This window comes from Pan troglodytes, chromosome 4, assembly GCF_028858775.2.
Source record: "Pan troglodytes isolate AG18354 chromosome 4, NHGRI_mPanTro3-v2.0_pri, whole genome shotgun sequence".
In the NCBI taxonomy this organism is placed as follows: Eukaryota; Metazoa; Chordata; class Mammalia; order Primates; family Hominidae; genus Pan; species Pan troglodytes.
Window position 1 is genome coordinate 42,540,799 of NC_072402.2, and position 17,916 is coordinate 42,558,714.

Genomic DNA, 17,916 nt, shown 5'->3' on the forward strand with positions numbered 1-17,916 from the left:
TACCCACTCATCATAAGGCTGGTTGCCACAAGATCAAATTACAAACTGTAGACAGGAAAAGCACATACTCAAGGTCTAATAATTTTGGCTTCTGCCTTTCACAGTGAGAAAACCTGAACAACACCTGGTTAGGTAACACTGTATCCCCACTGTGAGCCTCTGTCCTGTGATAGAGACTCTCTTTTGTGCTTGTGTGTTTTGCGGTGACAGATCACAGCTGGCTTCCCACCAGGCAATGTCTTCTGATTTCCTACATGGCAGTCCTTGCACTGGGTGTGATCACCGCTGTGACTGGTCTTGGGATCACCTTTGGAATACCTGTAAAACCTGAAAGTGTGTGTCACCTCTGGGTGGCCAATCTGTCAATAATTCACTCAACTAACAAGAGTATATTTATACTCCATATATTTCCAAAATGGGTGAGTCTACTGATAATGTTCGGCGTGTGGTAGGTGCCAGCCACTGCTCTGTTCATTTTATACTTCTCATCTTTATTTTATTCTTAACAAACCTGCAGGGTGCTATCACCATTATGACTGAGAGTCGGTGGGGGGAGGCAACTTGCCCCAGATCATATCGCAAATACATTAATAAGCCAGGTTTCTGATCCAGGTCAGCCTGACTCTGAAGTCAGGATACAGTTTCCAGCTTCCAGGAGTTTCCACTGTGATTAGGAGACTGGTGAAACAGTCGTGGGCAATACAGAACAGCATACGACCAGGAATTAAGTTGAGTGAGATGATACATATTTCCAGTAATTTGAGAGAAATCAGCTAGAACTGGTGCTGAAGGGACACGGTCATAAAAGTGAGAACTGGAGCCAAACCTTGTAGGGGGCTCAGATTTAGATTGAGGTTTGGGAAGAGGTTTGCCAGAGATGGAAACTGTGTACCCTCTGGTAGGACACAAAGGATTAGGACTTCGCCTTGCACCAAACTTGAAGTATGTGAGGAAGAGAGGTGAAAAATAACACTGAGTAGTTAAGGGGTGGGGGTGAGTGAAAAATAAGGAAGGATTATGGTCCAGTAGCACTGAATTGCATTACACACACGCATCCACACATTGACACCACGCTTCCTCTTGCCACACTCTGGCAGATGCTCTCCGCTCTGCCATGATGTCCTTCTTCCATTGCATGTTTGGCTGGCTCATAGAGGGTTTAAGACTAATCTCAGGTGTCCCCAGACTGAGTGAGGTGTGCCACCTCTGTGCTTCCACAAACCCTGTGTAAAGCTTAACCCAGCTCCTGGACACACAGTGCAGTAATTATCTGTTCTGGAATGCATCTTGAAGACAAGCAATATCCTTCTAATCCCAGCCCTGCTACATGCTTATTGGACAAATGCCTTCAGTAATGCACGTTGATTAAAGAACTGAACCTTGATGCTGCCAGAAGTGGAGCCATGGAAGGCTTTTGAGATGATAAAAGCAAGCAGTATTTGTGTGGCTTCAGTGAAGGAAATGGGGCATAGAGAAAATGATAGATTTGAAATATGGGAAACTGACTCATCAAATTGCCATGAAAACAAACAAACAAACAAAAACCTAAGGCTTAGGGTGTTGGTCTCCTGATAAGAACAGTTTTGGACTCACGATCCTAGTCAGCTTTGGGAGTTAGTAGGATTCTACACAATGGGACATAAGGGTAAGATCTGGATTCTCATTTTACCTTTTGAACACTCATTCAGAAAAGCATTTATTGAGCACATATTATGTGCCAATAATAGTGCTCTGCTCAGGTCTCCTTCAAGAGCGTCTGCATCAGGGAGCTCCTTTAACTGACAGCCCCAGCCACCACCTGTCTGGACCCACCACCACATTCATGCCAAGGCTACTGTTCCCCACGTGGTCCCCAGGCAATTACTGAGCACTGTGGGGTTGCTAGTGCTACCCATCCCTCAAGACATGGGACCCTGCTAATGGGTGACTTTGCCTCAAAGACTCCACCTTGGCCTGTCTGAAACTTTCTTAGAACTGGCTGCAGGCCAGGCGCGGTGGCTCACGCCTGTAATCCCATCACTTTGGGAAGCCGAGGCAGGCGGATCACCTGAGGTCAGGAGTTTGAGACCAGCCTGGCCAAAATGGTGAAACGCCATCTCTACTAAAAATACAAAAATTAGCCATGCATGGTGGCAGGCACCTGTAATCCCAGCTACTCGGGAGGCTGAGGCAGGAGAATTGCTAGACCCTGGGAGGCGGAGGTTGTAGTGAGCAGAGATTACGCCATTGCACTGCACTCCAGCCTGGGCAACAGAGTGAGACTCCGTCTCACAAAAAAAAAGCTGCAGTCTGAGACTTCCTACGCAGACCTTCATTAACCCCCTCCTTTCATAGGCATTAGAACTGCATCAGGATAGGTTCCCTTGCCTACTTTTGCTTCCTCCCCAAACTATAATCCTCCAAGTTAGATTCACATCTAATCTAGTTTGGTGTTAATTTCTCAGAGGATGAAAAATGACACAAGTTCTTTCAGATTATCAAAGCATAACAGTTCTTGTCCCTAAAACCACAATGCCAAGCACCTCTTAGATTAAGGGATATAAACTAGTGTTATCTGCCTCTTAATTGTCAACACAGTCCCAACTATAAAATATTTAAGATGTAAAATTTACCAAGCCCTCACCACTTCTAAATCAGGTACCTAAAGTATTTCCAGCCTGTTTATCACTCTACACACCAATCTGGAATTTTCTGGGTATACATTATTTAGGTGTAAATATGTCTGAGATACAAATGTTACCAATGAGCTCTTTACATCTTAACTTCCACCATCTAATTTTTATAGCACTTGAAATTTTTAAAAATACCTTTCACATTATTTTGACTACCTCCCATTCATTTTTTGAATGGGTAGACTAATTACATTTAAACAATAATATCAGTTTAACTCATAGTATCCCCATGAAGTCAGCATAGAGAGTTACCCTTGCTCTCATTTCTAGCTAAGAAAATAATGGAGGGGGCTATATAACCAGCCCATGGTAAAGCTCAAGCCAGAGCCTATGCCTATGGACCCTCTCCCAGGCACCTTCCAGTACTTCTCCAGCAGTGGTGAGTGTATGCTTGTTTGCCCACATACAGTAGTATTACAAAAAAGAATGAGGGAGAATAAGAAAGAAAAGAGGGAGGAGAAATAATGGGCAAAAGAACAATGGTTACAGCTAAAGCTTCAGTCAAAAAAAGAATGATGGTAAGAAGCAGAAGAGGGAAGAGGGGCATGTTGTTATTAAAGCTGATGTTCATGGTCACGAATGCGTCAACATTTAATACTTGTCTTATAAATCTTCCAGATCTAGGCCAGGCACAGTGGTTCATGCCCGTAATCCCTGCAATTTGGGAGGCCGAGGCGGGAGGATCACGTGAGGTCAGGAGTTCAAGACCAGCCTGGCCAACACGGGGAAGTCCCGTCTCTAATAAAAATACAAAAATTAGCCAGGTGTGGTGACAGGTGCCTGTAATCCCAGCTACTAGGGAGGCTGAGGCAGGATAATCGCTTGAACCCAGGAGGCAGAGGTTGCAGTGAGCTGAGATGGCGCCACTGCATGCCAGCCTAGAGCGAAACTCCGTCTCGAAATAAATAAATAAATAAATATTTTCCAGATTTACCACATGGACAATGTAAGACAGCTTCACAGCAACTGGGCTTCTTGTGCGAGGACCTCAGCACTTGCTTGCCACCCTCCCAGCTGTGTAATGGCAAGTTGGATTGCAGTCAAGGGGAAGACGAACCTGCTACCTACTCTAGTAAGGCGGACAAGTAACCAAAATTTAAAAACAGTCACCAGCAACTAATAACTAAAATTCAGAATTATATGAAAACATTATTGTACGTGAATGCTTTCTATTAGAATTAATGCTTTTGTCTAATATAGGTCAAATGCCCAACAGTCTCCCACAAAACTTGATATTCAAGTGTCCCAACCAGAAGACTTGGACATATATGGACAAGGTGTGTGACACAAGAAATGACTGTGGTGATTGCTCAGATGAATCAGGTAAAAATGAAAATGTCATTAATTTTTTAATGGCTTCTTGGAGTGGCTACCCTTATACTTCAATTTCATAAATTAACTCATCCTTACAAGCCTTCCTTAAGGATACATCCATGATTTTAAGATTCTATCATTTCCAGTAGTCTGTGCATATTTAAACTAGATGAATTCTCTAGCTAAGAATACAGCCAGTTCTGTAAGAATTACCAAAGGAAATAATCTTGACAGACAGCTCTTGTCTGCTATCAAATTCCTTCTATATTTCTTTACAAAGGTTGGTGAAGATCAAACAAAAATCTGTTGAGTGCTTTGGCTCTCAAAAAATTTTTTGTTTAACCTTTGCCATTTCCTTGCTTTTCCTCCCTCACTTTCCTCCTTCTCTCCTCCCCTCATTCTGTTCCTTACGGTAGTTTAATACTTGGCAGACACCTGATCACCTCACAATTTCATGAAACCATGGCAGAGGTGCAATTCCAATACCTCGTGGCCCCAGTTAGTAGTATCTGAAAGCCCTATCAGAAATACGCTAAATAGATAATTTCCTGCCCTTTGTCTGGTCATCGTGGAGGGTAGAAATAGAAATGCTAGGAATTACAGATAACAATGCTCTGACAAATAAAGACTAAAAGTATAAGGAGATCCTTTTCTTCTTGCTAGCTGCCAATTAGCAGTGATTCTTTTCCCTGCTGATTGAACATACAAACTCGAAGGGACCCTTTCTTTCTTTTTTTTTTTTTTTTCATGCTTGAAGGCAAATGTATTCAGTTCCTTTCCATGCAGCACACAATAAGGTTATCTATGTGCTTATTTCTTTTCCAAATCAACAGTTTGGGACAACCTTTCAGGATCCACTCATCCTCCACGCTCAGCCATCTTGCAATGTGTTCTCATAAGTGTCTTGCATGGGGGTAAAGGAAGCTTCTTGTTGACCTACAGACTGACCTTCTTGTTGACCTACAGACTGACCTTCTTGTTGACCTACAGACTGACCAAGTAGGAGGTGTACTGGGAGGAGAGCTAAGGACTATTGTCTCTTCTGCCACCATCAAGCTCATGGTGCCACATTAACTTGTACCAGCAGAAGCTTATAGAAGCCACTCAGATTTGCCATGGCAGGCAGGAAGGCATGGGAGAAGGGGAGGAGGGACTCGATGTCCTACAATGGAGTGTAGAGGCTGCTGGCTGGAAAAAAACCAGGAACAATGAACATGAGGTCATCTTCCTTAGGATGCCATGCCAAGCAGAAAGCCTCCGAAAAATCCCCCAGTCACTAGAACATTCTTCTTCACAAATGACACCACCTCCTCAGCTTTGCTCCTGACCTCAGTAGGTATCTGATTGCTCTTACGGATCTTCAGCTGCTCTTTGGCTTTCTTCATGTCCTTCTCCACTCGTTGCCAGTCAACTTTGATATACCCAGTATGGTTTGCAAGCTGAAGGAGAGAAAATCCACCTCCCACAGCTGTTGCAGCCAACTTTCCAACCTTCTGGAATATGAAACCCGTGCACCATCCAGTGACACCTCCAATGAACAGCTGGGTTGCCATGCTATACTTTTCTGCTGAAGGTCCAGATTCCTGCCCGAACAGCTTACGCCACCATGGCTGCTTCTTAGCAAATTCCGTAAGGTCCAGTGACTCAAAATTTCCCTCAATGTTTCCTTGACTGGACGCGGCCATTTCGGTGAGCTTGTCTCGCGAGGACACACGTAGAGGATCTGCGCGGTAGGCCGCGGAGTGGCGCGCAGTTGTCGCCACCACTTGGCTTCCGGCACGTGTGGCAGATGTTTCCATTCCCACGGAAGAGGGCGCGCCGTGGCTGCTTGCAGTCTCCGCAAGCGGCTACATCACAGAGCTCAGCGGGCGGTGTGAGCACCCTTTCCTATTTATGTAATATGTCAGTATGTTTATTTTTAGGCTGATGGTGAGGGGTAGTACTTGTCTTGGCTTTTCAAAGTACAAATTCTTTCACCCAAATATGTAGAATCTTTAATAAACATCTGCAATTTTCCTGCTGGGCAGTTTTCACTAATATTTTTAAGATCCAGGGGGCTATTTCTTTTCCAATAATATCTTTTTCAGTCCACCTTGACATTTTAACAGTTATGGTTTTTAAAATAAATAAAATTGTCTAGTTTTACAGTGCCCAAAGTGTTCAGGCTGGAGATGTGATACTGTTTTCTTTGCTGACTGTGCCTGCATTCCCAGAACTCGCTGCAAAAATGGCATTCAAGACTGTGCTGATTGGAGCGATGAAAACTTATGTGAATAGAAGACTTTTCTAATCATTGTTTTGGAAAAGCTGAAAACTGTTATTAGTTGCCTTAATACTTCTCTCAAAAAAAGTATGTGTGCGTGTATATATCTATATATGTGTATATATATGTATATATGTGTATATATGTATTATATGTGTATATATGTGTGTATATATATATACACACACACATATACAAACATATATATCTTACTGGGATGGCAGAGGGAGGGAAGAGCTACTGAAGAACATGAATCCAGCATTAATGGAGAAAAAAAGATTAGTAGAAATCAGACCAAAATCTAACTTTCAGCTCATTTCTAAATCTGTTTCCAAATTTTAGAATGTAGCTCTCTGTTCTGTGCACCATAGGGTTATGGGAATGAAACAAACGTATTTTAGCTCAATTATTTCAACAAATAAAGGGTATTAATCCCAAAAGCTGTCAGATCTAAACAGATGTCTATTTCAGTTTCCAGCTGAAAACTAGTTTGTTCCGGTCTGCCCCTCTAGGCTGCCAGGGCCTAAAATTCTTTCCAGCAGGTAGTGAACTTGAAAGAGCAGACTTGGGTTTGAATCTCATCCTAACACCTGGGGGGTGTGTGACCTGAGATAGGTAATTTCACCTCTTAAAGATAATTTTCTTATCTGTACAATAAGGCTCTTTCTTGGGGTTATAAGCAAAGACACAAAACAAGTGGTAGAGTGCTTTTAATATGTAACAGCAGCTAAACGGACTGTAGACAATTAAAGAAAAATTAGAAGGATATGGTAGATTGTATTATTGTCCAAAAATATCTGCTACCCTGGAGGATTATACTTCCCCAGTCCCACAGCCACTACTCTGTATGTGACTTGCTTTGGCTGAGGAAGTTTATTAATGATATGCATCACTTCCCAGCATCACTTTGAAAGAGCCAGCTGATTGCTCTCCATCTTTTCCCTATCATGAGACTGGCAATGTTCCAGTTAGATGTTTCTGGAGTACAGCGGAGCCCAGCCACGGGCAAACCACAAACTTCAAATGTGACAAACCTTTGTACCAACTAGACTTTTGGTCCTTTCTAACTGTAACATAACCCTACCTATTTTGATATTGAAGAGACTACAAGAAAAACTTGCCATATGAATCCATAGCCACGAACACAAACCCTTATTTACACAATAAGCTGAAGAAATAATTTTAGATTGTTGGAAAGAAGTTGCTGAGTGCAGGCACAACAGGCTTAACCTTAGACAACCATCTGTCCAATAGGCAAGATATGTTGGGATAGGCCTCACCTGGAAATCGACTGCACTTCTGTTTAGTCCCTTTCCGCTAGGCCTAGATCAAACTGGACAGATATTCAGACAGTGGCATTCTCCACAAGCTTGTCAGTCAGTCAGTCACCCCCAATACTTCTTGGGCTGAGAATGTTTCCAATCATGCTACTCAAAGTAGGGCCAGTAGGCCAGTAGCATTAGCATCATCTGGGAACCTGTCAGAAACACAAATCCTCAGGCCCCATGCCACTGCCCTCCAGCTTAGCCATTCCACTTGCTTTGGTTTTGTTTGTAACAGCTTTAAGAGCCAGCGCATGACCCACCATCTTCTCTGCCAGGAAGCCGAGTGTCCCAGATAGGTGCTGCCATCAGGGTGGGATCTAGCGTGACTATATAAGCACAGCCCAACCTGACCAAGAGTCTGTAAATGTGCACTTAGTTTTTATAATTTTGTTACAGTTGAGACTTCAGGAGTCTTCTCACTGTAGCAGTGTACTTCAACAAAACTGATAAACATCCTGAGGAAAATACAATGTAAATATTTGCAAATACTGTTTACTCAAAACTTTGTTTTCCCTACAGTTAATAGTGACTTTTAGATACAACTGTATAATACTTTCAAAAGGTACTTGCAAATTGCTATGAAAATTTAAAATAAATTACAAGTAGAAACTATTTTCTCCTCAAATGGCCTTGGTTCAGATTACACAATTGTTTTCATTGTAATTTGTAAAAGTGTTTAAAAGTAACCCTATGTTGAGGGATTTTCTGGGACCATGAAACTGTCCGGTAACCTGATTATAGTGGCAGACATTATAAATTCTTTTAACTGTATATGCTCAATTTTACTGTATATTTTTTATTAAATAAAAACATAACCCTATTCATTTATTAGTGTTGACACTTAAGGAAAAGACAATGACCCAGGAGCCACTCCTATTCTAAACACTACCTTTTCCAAGTCACCTTATAAAATATCCTACAAAGAAGGGATCTGGAGATTACTTTTACTTTTTAGAAGTTCTAAACCTCAGGTTACATCTACAAAATGGAGCTATTAGTTATTCACAAATTGAGGAATAAAGGAGATAACACCGAGGTAATTCATAAAAGGCACTTAACATATGCTTACAATAGAGAATATCAGGGAGAAATGTCTGTTTATCCACTAAGCAATACTCTATTCTCATATTTACACCCACCATATAAATCATGGAAGCACTAAGGACTGTTGGAGAGCAAAGTTTTCAAACCTGAGAACTTTATACCACCTTTGTTACACTACACTGTGATTTTAAATCTTTAATCAAATTCCAAAGGTTATCAGCCATATTACATGCCATGATTAGCTTTCTATAAGCAATTTTTTTTACTGTGTACAGATCGGTGTCAATGAAATAAAAAAAAAAAACTGTATACTAGGCAAAGAACTTTATTAATCTTTGTTTCAAACTTGATTCCCAGGCTTCTTCGGCTTAATTAGCTGCAAAGAATGAATTGTGTATAAGCAAAAACTGAAAAGAGCTGCAGTGTCCAAGGGGCTTGGGCTTAAAAATATTAGAGATCTAGATTTTATCAGATCCATAAACAAAAATTTCTTAAAAAGCAGTCATAATATAAAATAGCAGCTCCCAGTAACTTCTTCAAGTTTTATCTTCAGAAGTTGACTCAGTTCAGTTTGCCTCATTCTTGGAAGCCTCATCAAAATTCTCCACAAGATCTAGGAAAAGGAAAAGAGTAGAAATTCTTAAAAAAGCCAAATCTACAAATAATTATCAGATCTTAAAAGGGGATGAGGGAAAGACATTCATTTGCCAATGATGATAAATACTGTGTCATAGCCCCAAGAACAAGAATGCCAAAAAAAAAAAAAAAAAAAAAGGTAAAAAAAATGCCCCCCTCTTCCCATCTCATACATTGGTCAACATAACATGGGGGAGCAGAACCAAAGAATACAATGACACACAATGTTAAAATTTTCATGGATTCCTAAGGAGACCTGTCTATGCAAAGTGGGAATATTTATGAGTCTAGTGATTCTCCTGCCCAATAAATATTTTAGAAGAACGTAAATTTATCCAATAACAGGTAAGAGACAAAAATGTCTCATGATTCCCAAAGGAGTTATGCTGCTACAGATTTTAGAATGCATATATATATCCCAAGATACCTGAACAACTCCACACCTTCTTGTAAATTCATGAGTTTCAAAGTAGGGAGCAAGGGTCATTAGTGCTCTGCAGGTAATAGTTATATTTAGGGTACTATATATATACTTATTTATTCAATATTTAAGGTTAGATACCTACACATCCTTGGGATCCCAAACAGAAACAAGCCAAGTCAAGTCTATAAACATAATTCTCAATTACCTAATACTGCATTATTTTTCTCATTCTAAGTAAGATCTATGTCCATCTTAACTTACCACCCCTCTTCCCTGGGTAGTTTTTCCTACAAAGATTTCTTATTCTCCCTTGCTAAGATTATCTAGGTTAACCACAAGTAAACGTTCCTACCTGGAACTTCATCATCATCATCCTCTCCAGTAGCAAGTGGTGCTTTTCCATCCACAGCTATGAAAGGAAAATGTAAACATTATTTGTCTAGGTTTTTAATAAATATTCACCAAAAAAAAAAAAAAAAGAACAGATGAAATGCCAAGTGTTGTTACAACTTATTTCCATGATAAGGGACATTTGGGATTTTATCTATGATACTATCAATAACATGATATTCTGATGTCTACAAATGGGTTAAAATACTAGGAACAGCCAACAAACAAAATTCCATACCCATCCTTTCAATCCTTCTGGGCCACCATAGGCCCTGAGGTAGTATAAGGGCAGTAGGGAGCTCTTAGAGTGCAGGTAAAGCCCACATACCAAATCATGGTAAGATTTATTTTGGGAGACAAATGAAGATGCCATTTTCTCAACTACTCTGTGTGTGGCATAAGGGTGATGCTCAACAACCACTTACTGAAATGAAAAAAATTAAAGTAAAAAAATTAAAGAGTCTGTGAGTGGTTAAGCATCCACTCTCCTTTATCACACAAGAATATGAACGTACACAGGAGAGTTATGTACTAGGCCCATACAGTTATCAGTGGGATACTTCAAAAGCCTACTTCAGCTCTGAAAGCCCTGACAGTTTAGAACCTGCAACTCAATGTGATAATAAAAAAAAATTGAGGCAGATTAAGTCAATACCTAGAAAAACATGGGTAACTGAAGAGCCATATATAAGCCTCTGACTTCCTCCTGCATTCCTATTCTTCAAAATTTTAAGCACAGAAAACAGCATAACACTGCCACATCCTCAGATGTATATTCAGCTACACTATTTTCTGCCCCGAATAAAATCCCTATCACACTGTAATTAAAAATGCCAGAATACTGGCAAGCCATTTTTAAAAGATTACTGGTAATACCAACTATATAGATGAAACTGAAGTAATTTCATAATTTACACTAATTTTTTTTTCAATTCCAAACTTACAAGTAGTTATTGGCAAAGCACCAAATTAACATTTTCATCATTTCTAGTTAATAAAGTATCTGATCCAAATCAAGTAAGTAGAAAACATTCCACAAAATCAAGTGTAACAATCATAGCACGCTACATCAATTACTGCAAACTTGAGCAAGGACACTTGCTTAAAATCAGTTACAAATCTGTTATTTTTAAAGCTTGCATTTCCAAACTTAAAAATACTCATATCCATTCTGAGCCCTGAGATCAGAAATCAGCTGCTAAATGAGTAATTCCCTGGTAAAACCATTACTAGGAAACTCACATTGTTTGGGCAGAGCTTCGGCCAGTCTCCTTAAACTAGTCAGACTATCCGCACCAAGCTGGTTTAAGATGCTGGGTAGCATTTCTGTCAGCTGCTTCGTCTCAGCATGGCCTGTAATGGTGAAAGTGTTCGCTGCCAGAGATGCCTGAACTTTAGGGTTGTTAAAGTGGATCACTGTTCCTTGGTTTGTAAACATATTCACCTATTAAGAAAAGAAAAATTTAAATTAGCAATGCTGACCAGTCTCTTTAAAAACAAATGTTTTATTAAACTAAGTCTGGCTAACTAGTATTTCACTGTGAAGCACAGGTGAAATTTTGCCTGGAATGGAATATGTATTCTAATAGCATTCAGACTTAATGAGCTCCCTGATATTTATTAATTTATGGTAGAAACACATCTTAGGGACTTTGAAGTCCCTAAGTTAAAAAAAAAAAACAACCCATTTAATGCATTAACGTTAACTTTTCCCAGCCAAATCTTGTTTTTTAAAGAAACAAAATTTGATACTTGCCTCTTCAATACCAGAGATATTGTTTACCCCTAACTTCTTTAAGGAGAACTGAAGTTTTTTGTCATCTGCTGTGGCTGTTCTATGAACCACCTTCTTCTTTCTGCGAGCAGTTCCCTAAAGTCAGGGAGAAGAGGAAAGAAAACAGCACATTTATACCACAACAGATATTTTTCAAATGGGAATAGTTTCCAATTCATTTCTGACCTTTGGATCTGTATAAGAACATTACCATAATCATAAACTTATGCACTGAGCAGGCAGGCTAAGGCAAAGATAGAAGCAAAAAATGGGAAAGGAAAAGAATGATCTTTTCAAAGTTCTACTTTTTACATTTGCTCTAAAAGTGATCAAAGAGGTAGCATGTGTCAATCTAAATTAAGCATTTGAAAGAACTCCACATCCAGAATTATTAACCTCTTCTGTTTTTTAGTTTTTTTTTTTTGAGACAGGGTCTCACTCTGTCGTCCAGGCTGGAGTGGCGCAATCTCAGCTCACTGCAACCTCCACCTCCCAGGTTCAAGTGATTCTCCTGCCTCAGCCTCCCGAGTAGCTGGGATTACAGGCACCACCATGCCTGGTTAATTTCTGTATTTTTAGCAGAGATGGGGTTTCACCATGTTGGCCAGGCTGGTCTCAAACTGCTGGCCTCAAGTGATCCGCCTGCCTCGGCCTCCCAAAGTGTTGGGACTACAAGTGTGAGCCACCGCGCCTGACCCCTTTTCTGTTTTTATATTAAATAAAAATCAACATCCAAATTAATATTTACAGGTAAGACAGTGTATGGAACAATCAAATGAATCTGTATATAGACTTCTACAGCACTCGATAGCAAAGTCTGAAGCCCTTACCTTAACCTACAAGAGCCCTACACAAGCTGTCCTGCCCTTAATATGCCACTCCTGACTGCATCTGCTACCATCCCTCTTCTTTAGCCAAATAAACTTTGGCTATTCTTTGAACAGTCCAAGCAGGCTATGACCCAAGGGCCTTTGCACATGCTGTTCCTCTCTTTCCGGAACATCTACATGGCTCTTTCCCTCACTGCAGATCTCTACTCTTATGTCACCTGATCAAAGTGGTCTTTCTCAACTACCCAAAGTAAAATAGCAACTTCTACACTCACCCATCAATTTCTTTCTATCCTGGTTTATTTCTCTTCATAACACTTATTACTATAAGAGATAAATACATTTTATCATCCATCTCCTCTCCCTAGAAGTTAAGCTCCATAAGGACTTCTGTTTATTGCTATAAACCCAGTATCTACAACAGTATCTAGCTCACTGAAGGCACTCAAGGAAAGGCTATCACACCCAACCACCTCACCGTCCCCCAACCTCCATCCCTATTCCTATTCATCCTTTAAAATCTTATTCAAGTCATTACCTCCTGTTTGCCTTTCCTAAATTCTGCAACTACCCCCTTTCCCTATGCCAAATCATTCCCATCTCTAGATTTTGAAAATGCTTCTACTATTGTACTATGTATATTACACTGTGAAAGAAGATTTTTTTAAGAAAAGACAATTATCGCCACTGCTAGGCTTAAAGCCCACCTAGGGACTTTAAACTTCTTAAAATTTTATATTCTCAGGATCCAACATAGTAAAGGCTTAAATAAATCTTGTTATTTAACTGAAGAAAATATCTATGGCTACAAAAAAAAAAAAAAAAAAAAAAGTACTGGTTACTAACCTCTCCAAACTATTAAGAACAAAAATCACTTTGAAATGGTCATGTATGTATCTGGTTTCCAAAGAATCTTCTCTAAGAAACTCAAAGGAATTTCTAAGATTGTAAAGACAAACCCAGCATACCTTCTAGAGGTTTCATACACTTCACATATGTAGAGTTCAATTTTCACTTAAATAATTACTAATGCTGTGATTAGATATGAAAATAAAGGGCTTTTGTAACATTTACCTAAGAGCACCTAACACCTGCAGTTTTCTCTAAAGCAAAATTAACTCACCTAATTTCACATCCCATAATAAGTACGTTTCTTAAACAGTGTAGAAATGTTTCCATATTCTGTGCCTACAGAAATACTTCTTGTATTATTAGCTAAACGAGTATTAAGATGTTAGGACACAAAATTTAATCTTGTTATCAGCTTTAAATATCCTAGCAAATCTCAAGATTTCCTTTACCCTAAAATGATGTCTCCCAAAGTTAAAGCTTAATGATGAGAGTAACAACAAAAAGACTGCACATAAGCACATTATTCAAATTACTCCTTCTGAAACTGTACTGAAAGTAAGAGTGGTTAAAAACACCAATATAAGAGCATCCAAACACTGAGACACAAAAAATTTGAGTTTGGCTGGCACTTGAAGGCCACAGTCTGATAACAATTGATTAAAGAGGACAAGAAACATCCAATGCTGTTAAATGTGTGGGTGTGGATCCTGAAGACGGCTAACGTTAACAAAAATAAAAAGTAAAAAAAAAATCAGAATAAATTCACCGCTGGCAAAGTTCAGTAATTTAACAAAGCTGTATATTACTATTTAAGTCTAAGTGCAACTTCTGGCTATCTCACAGCTAACTCTAAGTTAAACGCTTAAAGTTGGGAAAAACTAAAAGGTAATAAACATGTACCATGGAAGCTTTACAAGTTTTACCAAGTAAAGACATGCTCTGTTTCAACAAGCTACCACACCTTGTTAAATACTAAGAATGTGCTAACAATACAAACTAGGTAGACCTCTGTCTACAGTGGACTTCTTATTAATTACAGGACAATCTAAAAATCAGCTTCAAAAAAGAATCCCCTTGATGTGAATCAGTATCCACCAGGAAAAAAACAATTAATCAAAAACTGATCATTTAAAAAGCAGTCACTTTAATTCCCTCATTTTTACAGTAATACAAAGTCAGAACAGGAAAGATATCTACTTGGGTTATATTTTCAAATCTAATAGTCACTGCTCTTAAACTCCAAAATGTACCCGTATCTTCAAATACCCTTGAAATATGCAACTACCCTAAAGAATATTTAGTTCAGAAAGCGGTACAGAAAGGTCTCAATTTACAAGAGAGACAAACAAGCACTGACTTTATACAACTCAGGCCAAAACAAGTCAAGGGTATGATGTGCACAACGATCTAACTGAAATGACACATTTTCCTTACTAATTAAATTAGGAAACACTTTTGTTCTACTTATACTCTGTAACACTGAAAACACAAACATGTTTACACAAAGGCGATGTTTTTAGCTCGTCTCACTGATGTGTCTCCAACCCTCGTCTCCCCCGCTCCTCGAGATTTGCTAGCTCCGTGCATTTCCCTCGATAGGCAAAGTTTGTCACCGATAATATAAGAAGCGCAAAAGGAATATGTTTTTTAAAATACCTAAACCTTAAAAAAAAAAAAAAACCCACAAACCCGAACTATTAAAACTTACTTTCCCACCAATGCGCACTTGTGCCTGCAGTTTGGCGAGTTTTTCCTGGTTCATGATTGTTTCTTTCATCTAGAAAAAGAGGAAATCCTCAGCAAGGACAGGTTTAGCTCACTCTAGCATTCCATGCTCGTTATTTCCCAAGATACCAGCAGGAAAATAAACGTCCTACACAGGCCGAAACCTGGATCCCAAATCCACCCCGCAAAGCTCCAAATTTGGGTTTCCAGGGAGCCCAAAGAGCACCCGCCTCCCCACCACTCCCCCACAGCTCCCCGCTCTTGGCAGGCCCGGATGAAGGGCTCTACCCCACGCCTGGCCAACACCCCCCACCCCTGGCCCTGGCCTGGCCTCGGCCTAGCCAGGGCCTGCCCGGCCCGGCCACTCTGCGCAAGCCTCGCGGTACCTGAGGCTCCTGTCCTCGGGTTCCGCCGCGAGGTGGAGGTTGAGACAGCGTCGCCTCGCCCCCAGGGCAGCCGCCCCTGGCTCGACCTCGCCCCCGAGAGTCAGCCTGAGCGGGTGCGCCTGTCCGTCGCATCGCCTTCCTCTCCTCCTCTGCCCTGTCCCTCCCTGTCTCGCTCCTTCAGGGAACTTCCCGCCCCCGCTCCCGTCCTCCTACCACGCCGCCGTCCAGAGCCTTTTTGTACCTTGTCGGAGCGAATAAGGGGCCGCGCGGGGGACTAGGGTTGGTGCTCAAGGGGTCTCGGGTGGACCACCTGAGATTAGGCGCACACACGCGGGGACGCAAGATGGCAGCTAAAGGGAGGCCGGAAGTGACACAAGGCCACTTCCTCCAAGAGTCAGGAAACTGACTTCGCCGCGAACTCGGTTCCTCCCTGCGCACGCGCGACAGTGTTTGTGATGGTCCAGCGAGTCCCTATTCTCCTCCTCCTGCTCCAGCGGCTGCCGTCTGTAGGCCCTACGAGAGACTACCGGCTTGGGGCGCAGCCCGTACCTCTGGGAGAGGCCACAAAGGGGTCGGAGAGCGCGGTCCTGTGCACAGTTAGGGTCAAGTCCGCTCAGTCTCCATTGGGCCCTGATCCTGAAGTTCTGTACCCTCCGAAGAAAGGGCCTATTCACGTTTCCTGGAGACGCCGGAGGTGCCCAGCTTGTGCTCACCACTCAAGCAGCTCTCCCCTTGCTGGAGGTGTGGGTTGGAGAATTGTAGAATTTCCCTCTCGGCCCGAATGAGCCATTACCAAAGCATTTTGTCAAAAATAGTGAAGTTAGTTTGGCCTTCCAAGGTCAGGTGGTGTGGTAGATTGCGGGACCGAGGTTCAGAATTTCTGGGGGCTGTATCCCCGAGCCCCACTCCTCAGAATGCAACTCTGTACGACGAAGGAACTGGGTAATCCGCATTTCAGCCAATTTAGCAGATGACTAACCACCTTAAAACGGTCCACACAATTATCTTGTTTATCAGGCAAAAAAATTGACTCCTAGGTACCGAATTGGCATGGATTTGACAATTAGCGATTCACGGTTAAGCAGACTTTATCTATCTTAATCCAATCAAAGGAGAATTTCTGCCAGCTGTGTTTGGAGAGACAACGCGTGGATGTGAGTTAAACTTTGTTAAACCCAGGACAAGCTTTAAGATAAAACGACTGATATTTAAAATGGCAATTTAAATAAAAATGTTCTCTGATCAGGCTTTTTGTGGTCTTAACCATGAAATGTCTTTGCATATTCAAAAGTGAGTCCGAAATCTTAGAATGCAAGGTATATAGCAAGAAAACTTGTGTAAATGCAGACTCCTCTCCAGTTATGATCAATGTTTAAACTTTTTGAATACTTTTTACATAGAAGTTTGTTGAAACTGATGTCTCAACGTAACTGGTGAGGACAGCTGTATTGCCTTTTAGAATAATTGTTACAGTTATATTTACAAAAAACAATGTTGCTTCAGTTAAATATGAGTGAAGTTTTAGTACAGGAAAGGGTGTTTGTAGTTAGGCTTATGTGGGTTACCTTACTAATGACAAAGGCCAAAATGGCACTACCAACATTATGCTGTGCTCTGGAGATATTAACAAAATATATAGAAAGACTCCCCCTTTTGGAAGAAATGTGTATCTTTGTCCAGGAACAGTTTTTTTCCTCTCCTCCATGTTATATTGGAGGCATTTGAAACTTCCTAGTCACGCGATGTTTTCTGAGCTTTTATAGGGACAAGATTATATGTATGTAACCTGCCACCTGACTTTTTTTTCTTTTTCTTTGCCTTCCCTCTCCTCTGCCCTTTTAATACACCTGTTTTCAGGAAATATTGTGAGCTACTTTTATTTATTTATTTCTACTTTTTGAAACCAGGGATGCTGCTAATTTTATTTTTATAATTTTTTTAAAAAATATAAAACTTTTAAAAAATTAAAAGAGATGGGGTCTCACTTTGTTGCTTAGGCTGGGCTCAAACTCCTGCGCTCAAAGGATCCTTCAGTCTCAGCCACTTGAGAAGCTGAAACTACAGGTGTGCACCACTTTCCCTGGCTTATGACTTTTTAATTTTCCCCTCGTTCCTACTTTTTTCTCCTGTTCTTTCATGAATTTAAAAGTTTGCCGCGTGTTGAAAATATAAAAGATTACTTAATAGTAAAAAAGAAAATTTTGATTTTCTTTTTACGTTCTGTTTTGGTTTGGTTTTTGTGCTTTTCTATTTAGAGATGGAGGTCTTGCTGTGTTGCCCA

At 40.7% G+C, this 17,916-nt stretch overlaps 1 protein-coding gene and 1 pseudogene across 2 annotated transcripts; both read right to left on the reverse strand.

The window, feature by feature from the left end:
• Window positions 5,044–5,785, reverse strand: LOC461811 (FUN14 domain containing 2 pseudogene; annotated as a pseudogene).
• BTF3 (basic transcription factor 3) lies at window positions 8,928–16,064 on the reverse strand. 2 transcript variants are annotated; one of them, XM_001152428.8, is made up of 6 exons: window positions 15,877–16,064; window positions 15,233–15,301; window positions 11,825–11,938; window positions 11,311–11,512; window positions 10,031–10,087; window positions 8,928–9,231 (listed from the first exon to the last, which is right to left on the reverse strand). In XM_001152428.8, exons 2-6 carry the CDS (start codon window positions 15,299–15,301, stop codon window positions 9,185–9,187), a joined length of 489 nt encoding a protein of 162 aa, XP_001152428.1. In that variant the 5' UTR covers window positions 15,877–16,064; the 3' UTR covers window positions 8,928–9,184. The 2 variants fall into 2 exon arrangements, with proteins under 2 accessions (XP_001152428.1, XP_517710.1); XM_517710.7 differs by having other exon boundaries at window positions 15,636–16,015.
• Window positions 16,065–17,916: the final 1,852 nt, after the last annotated feature.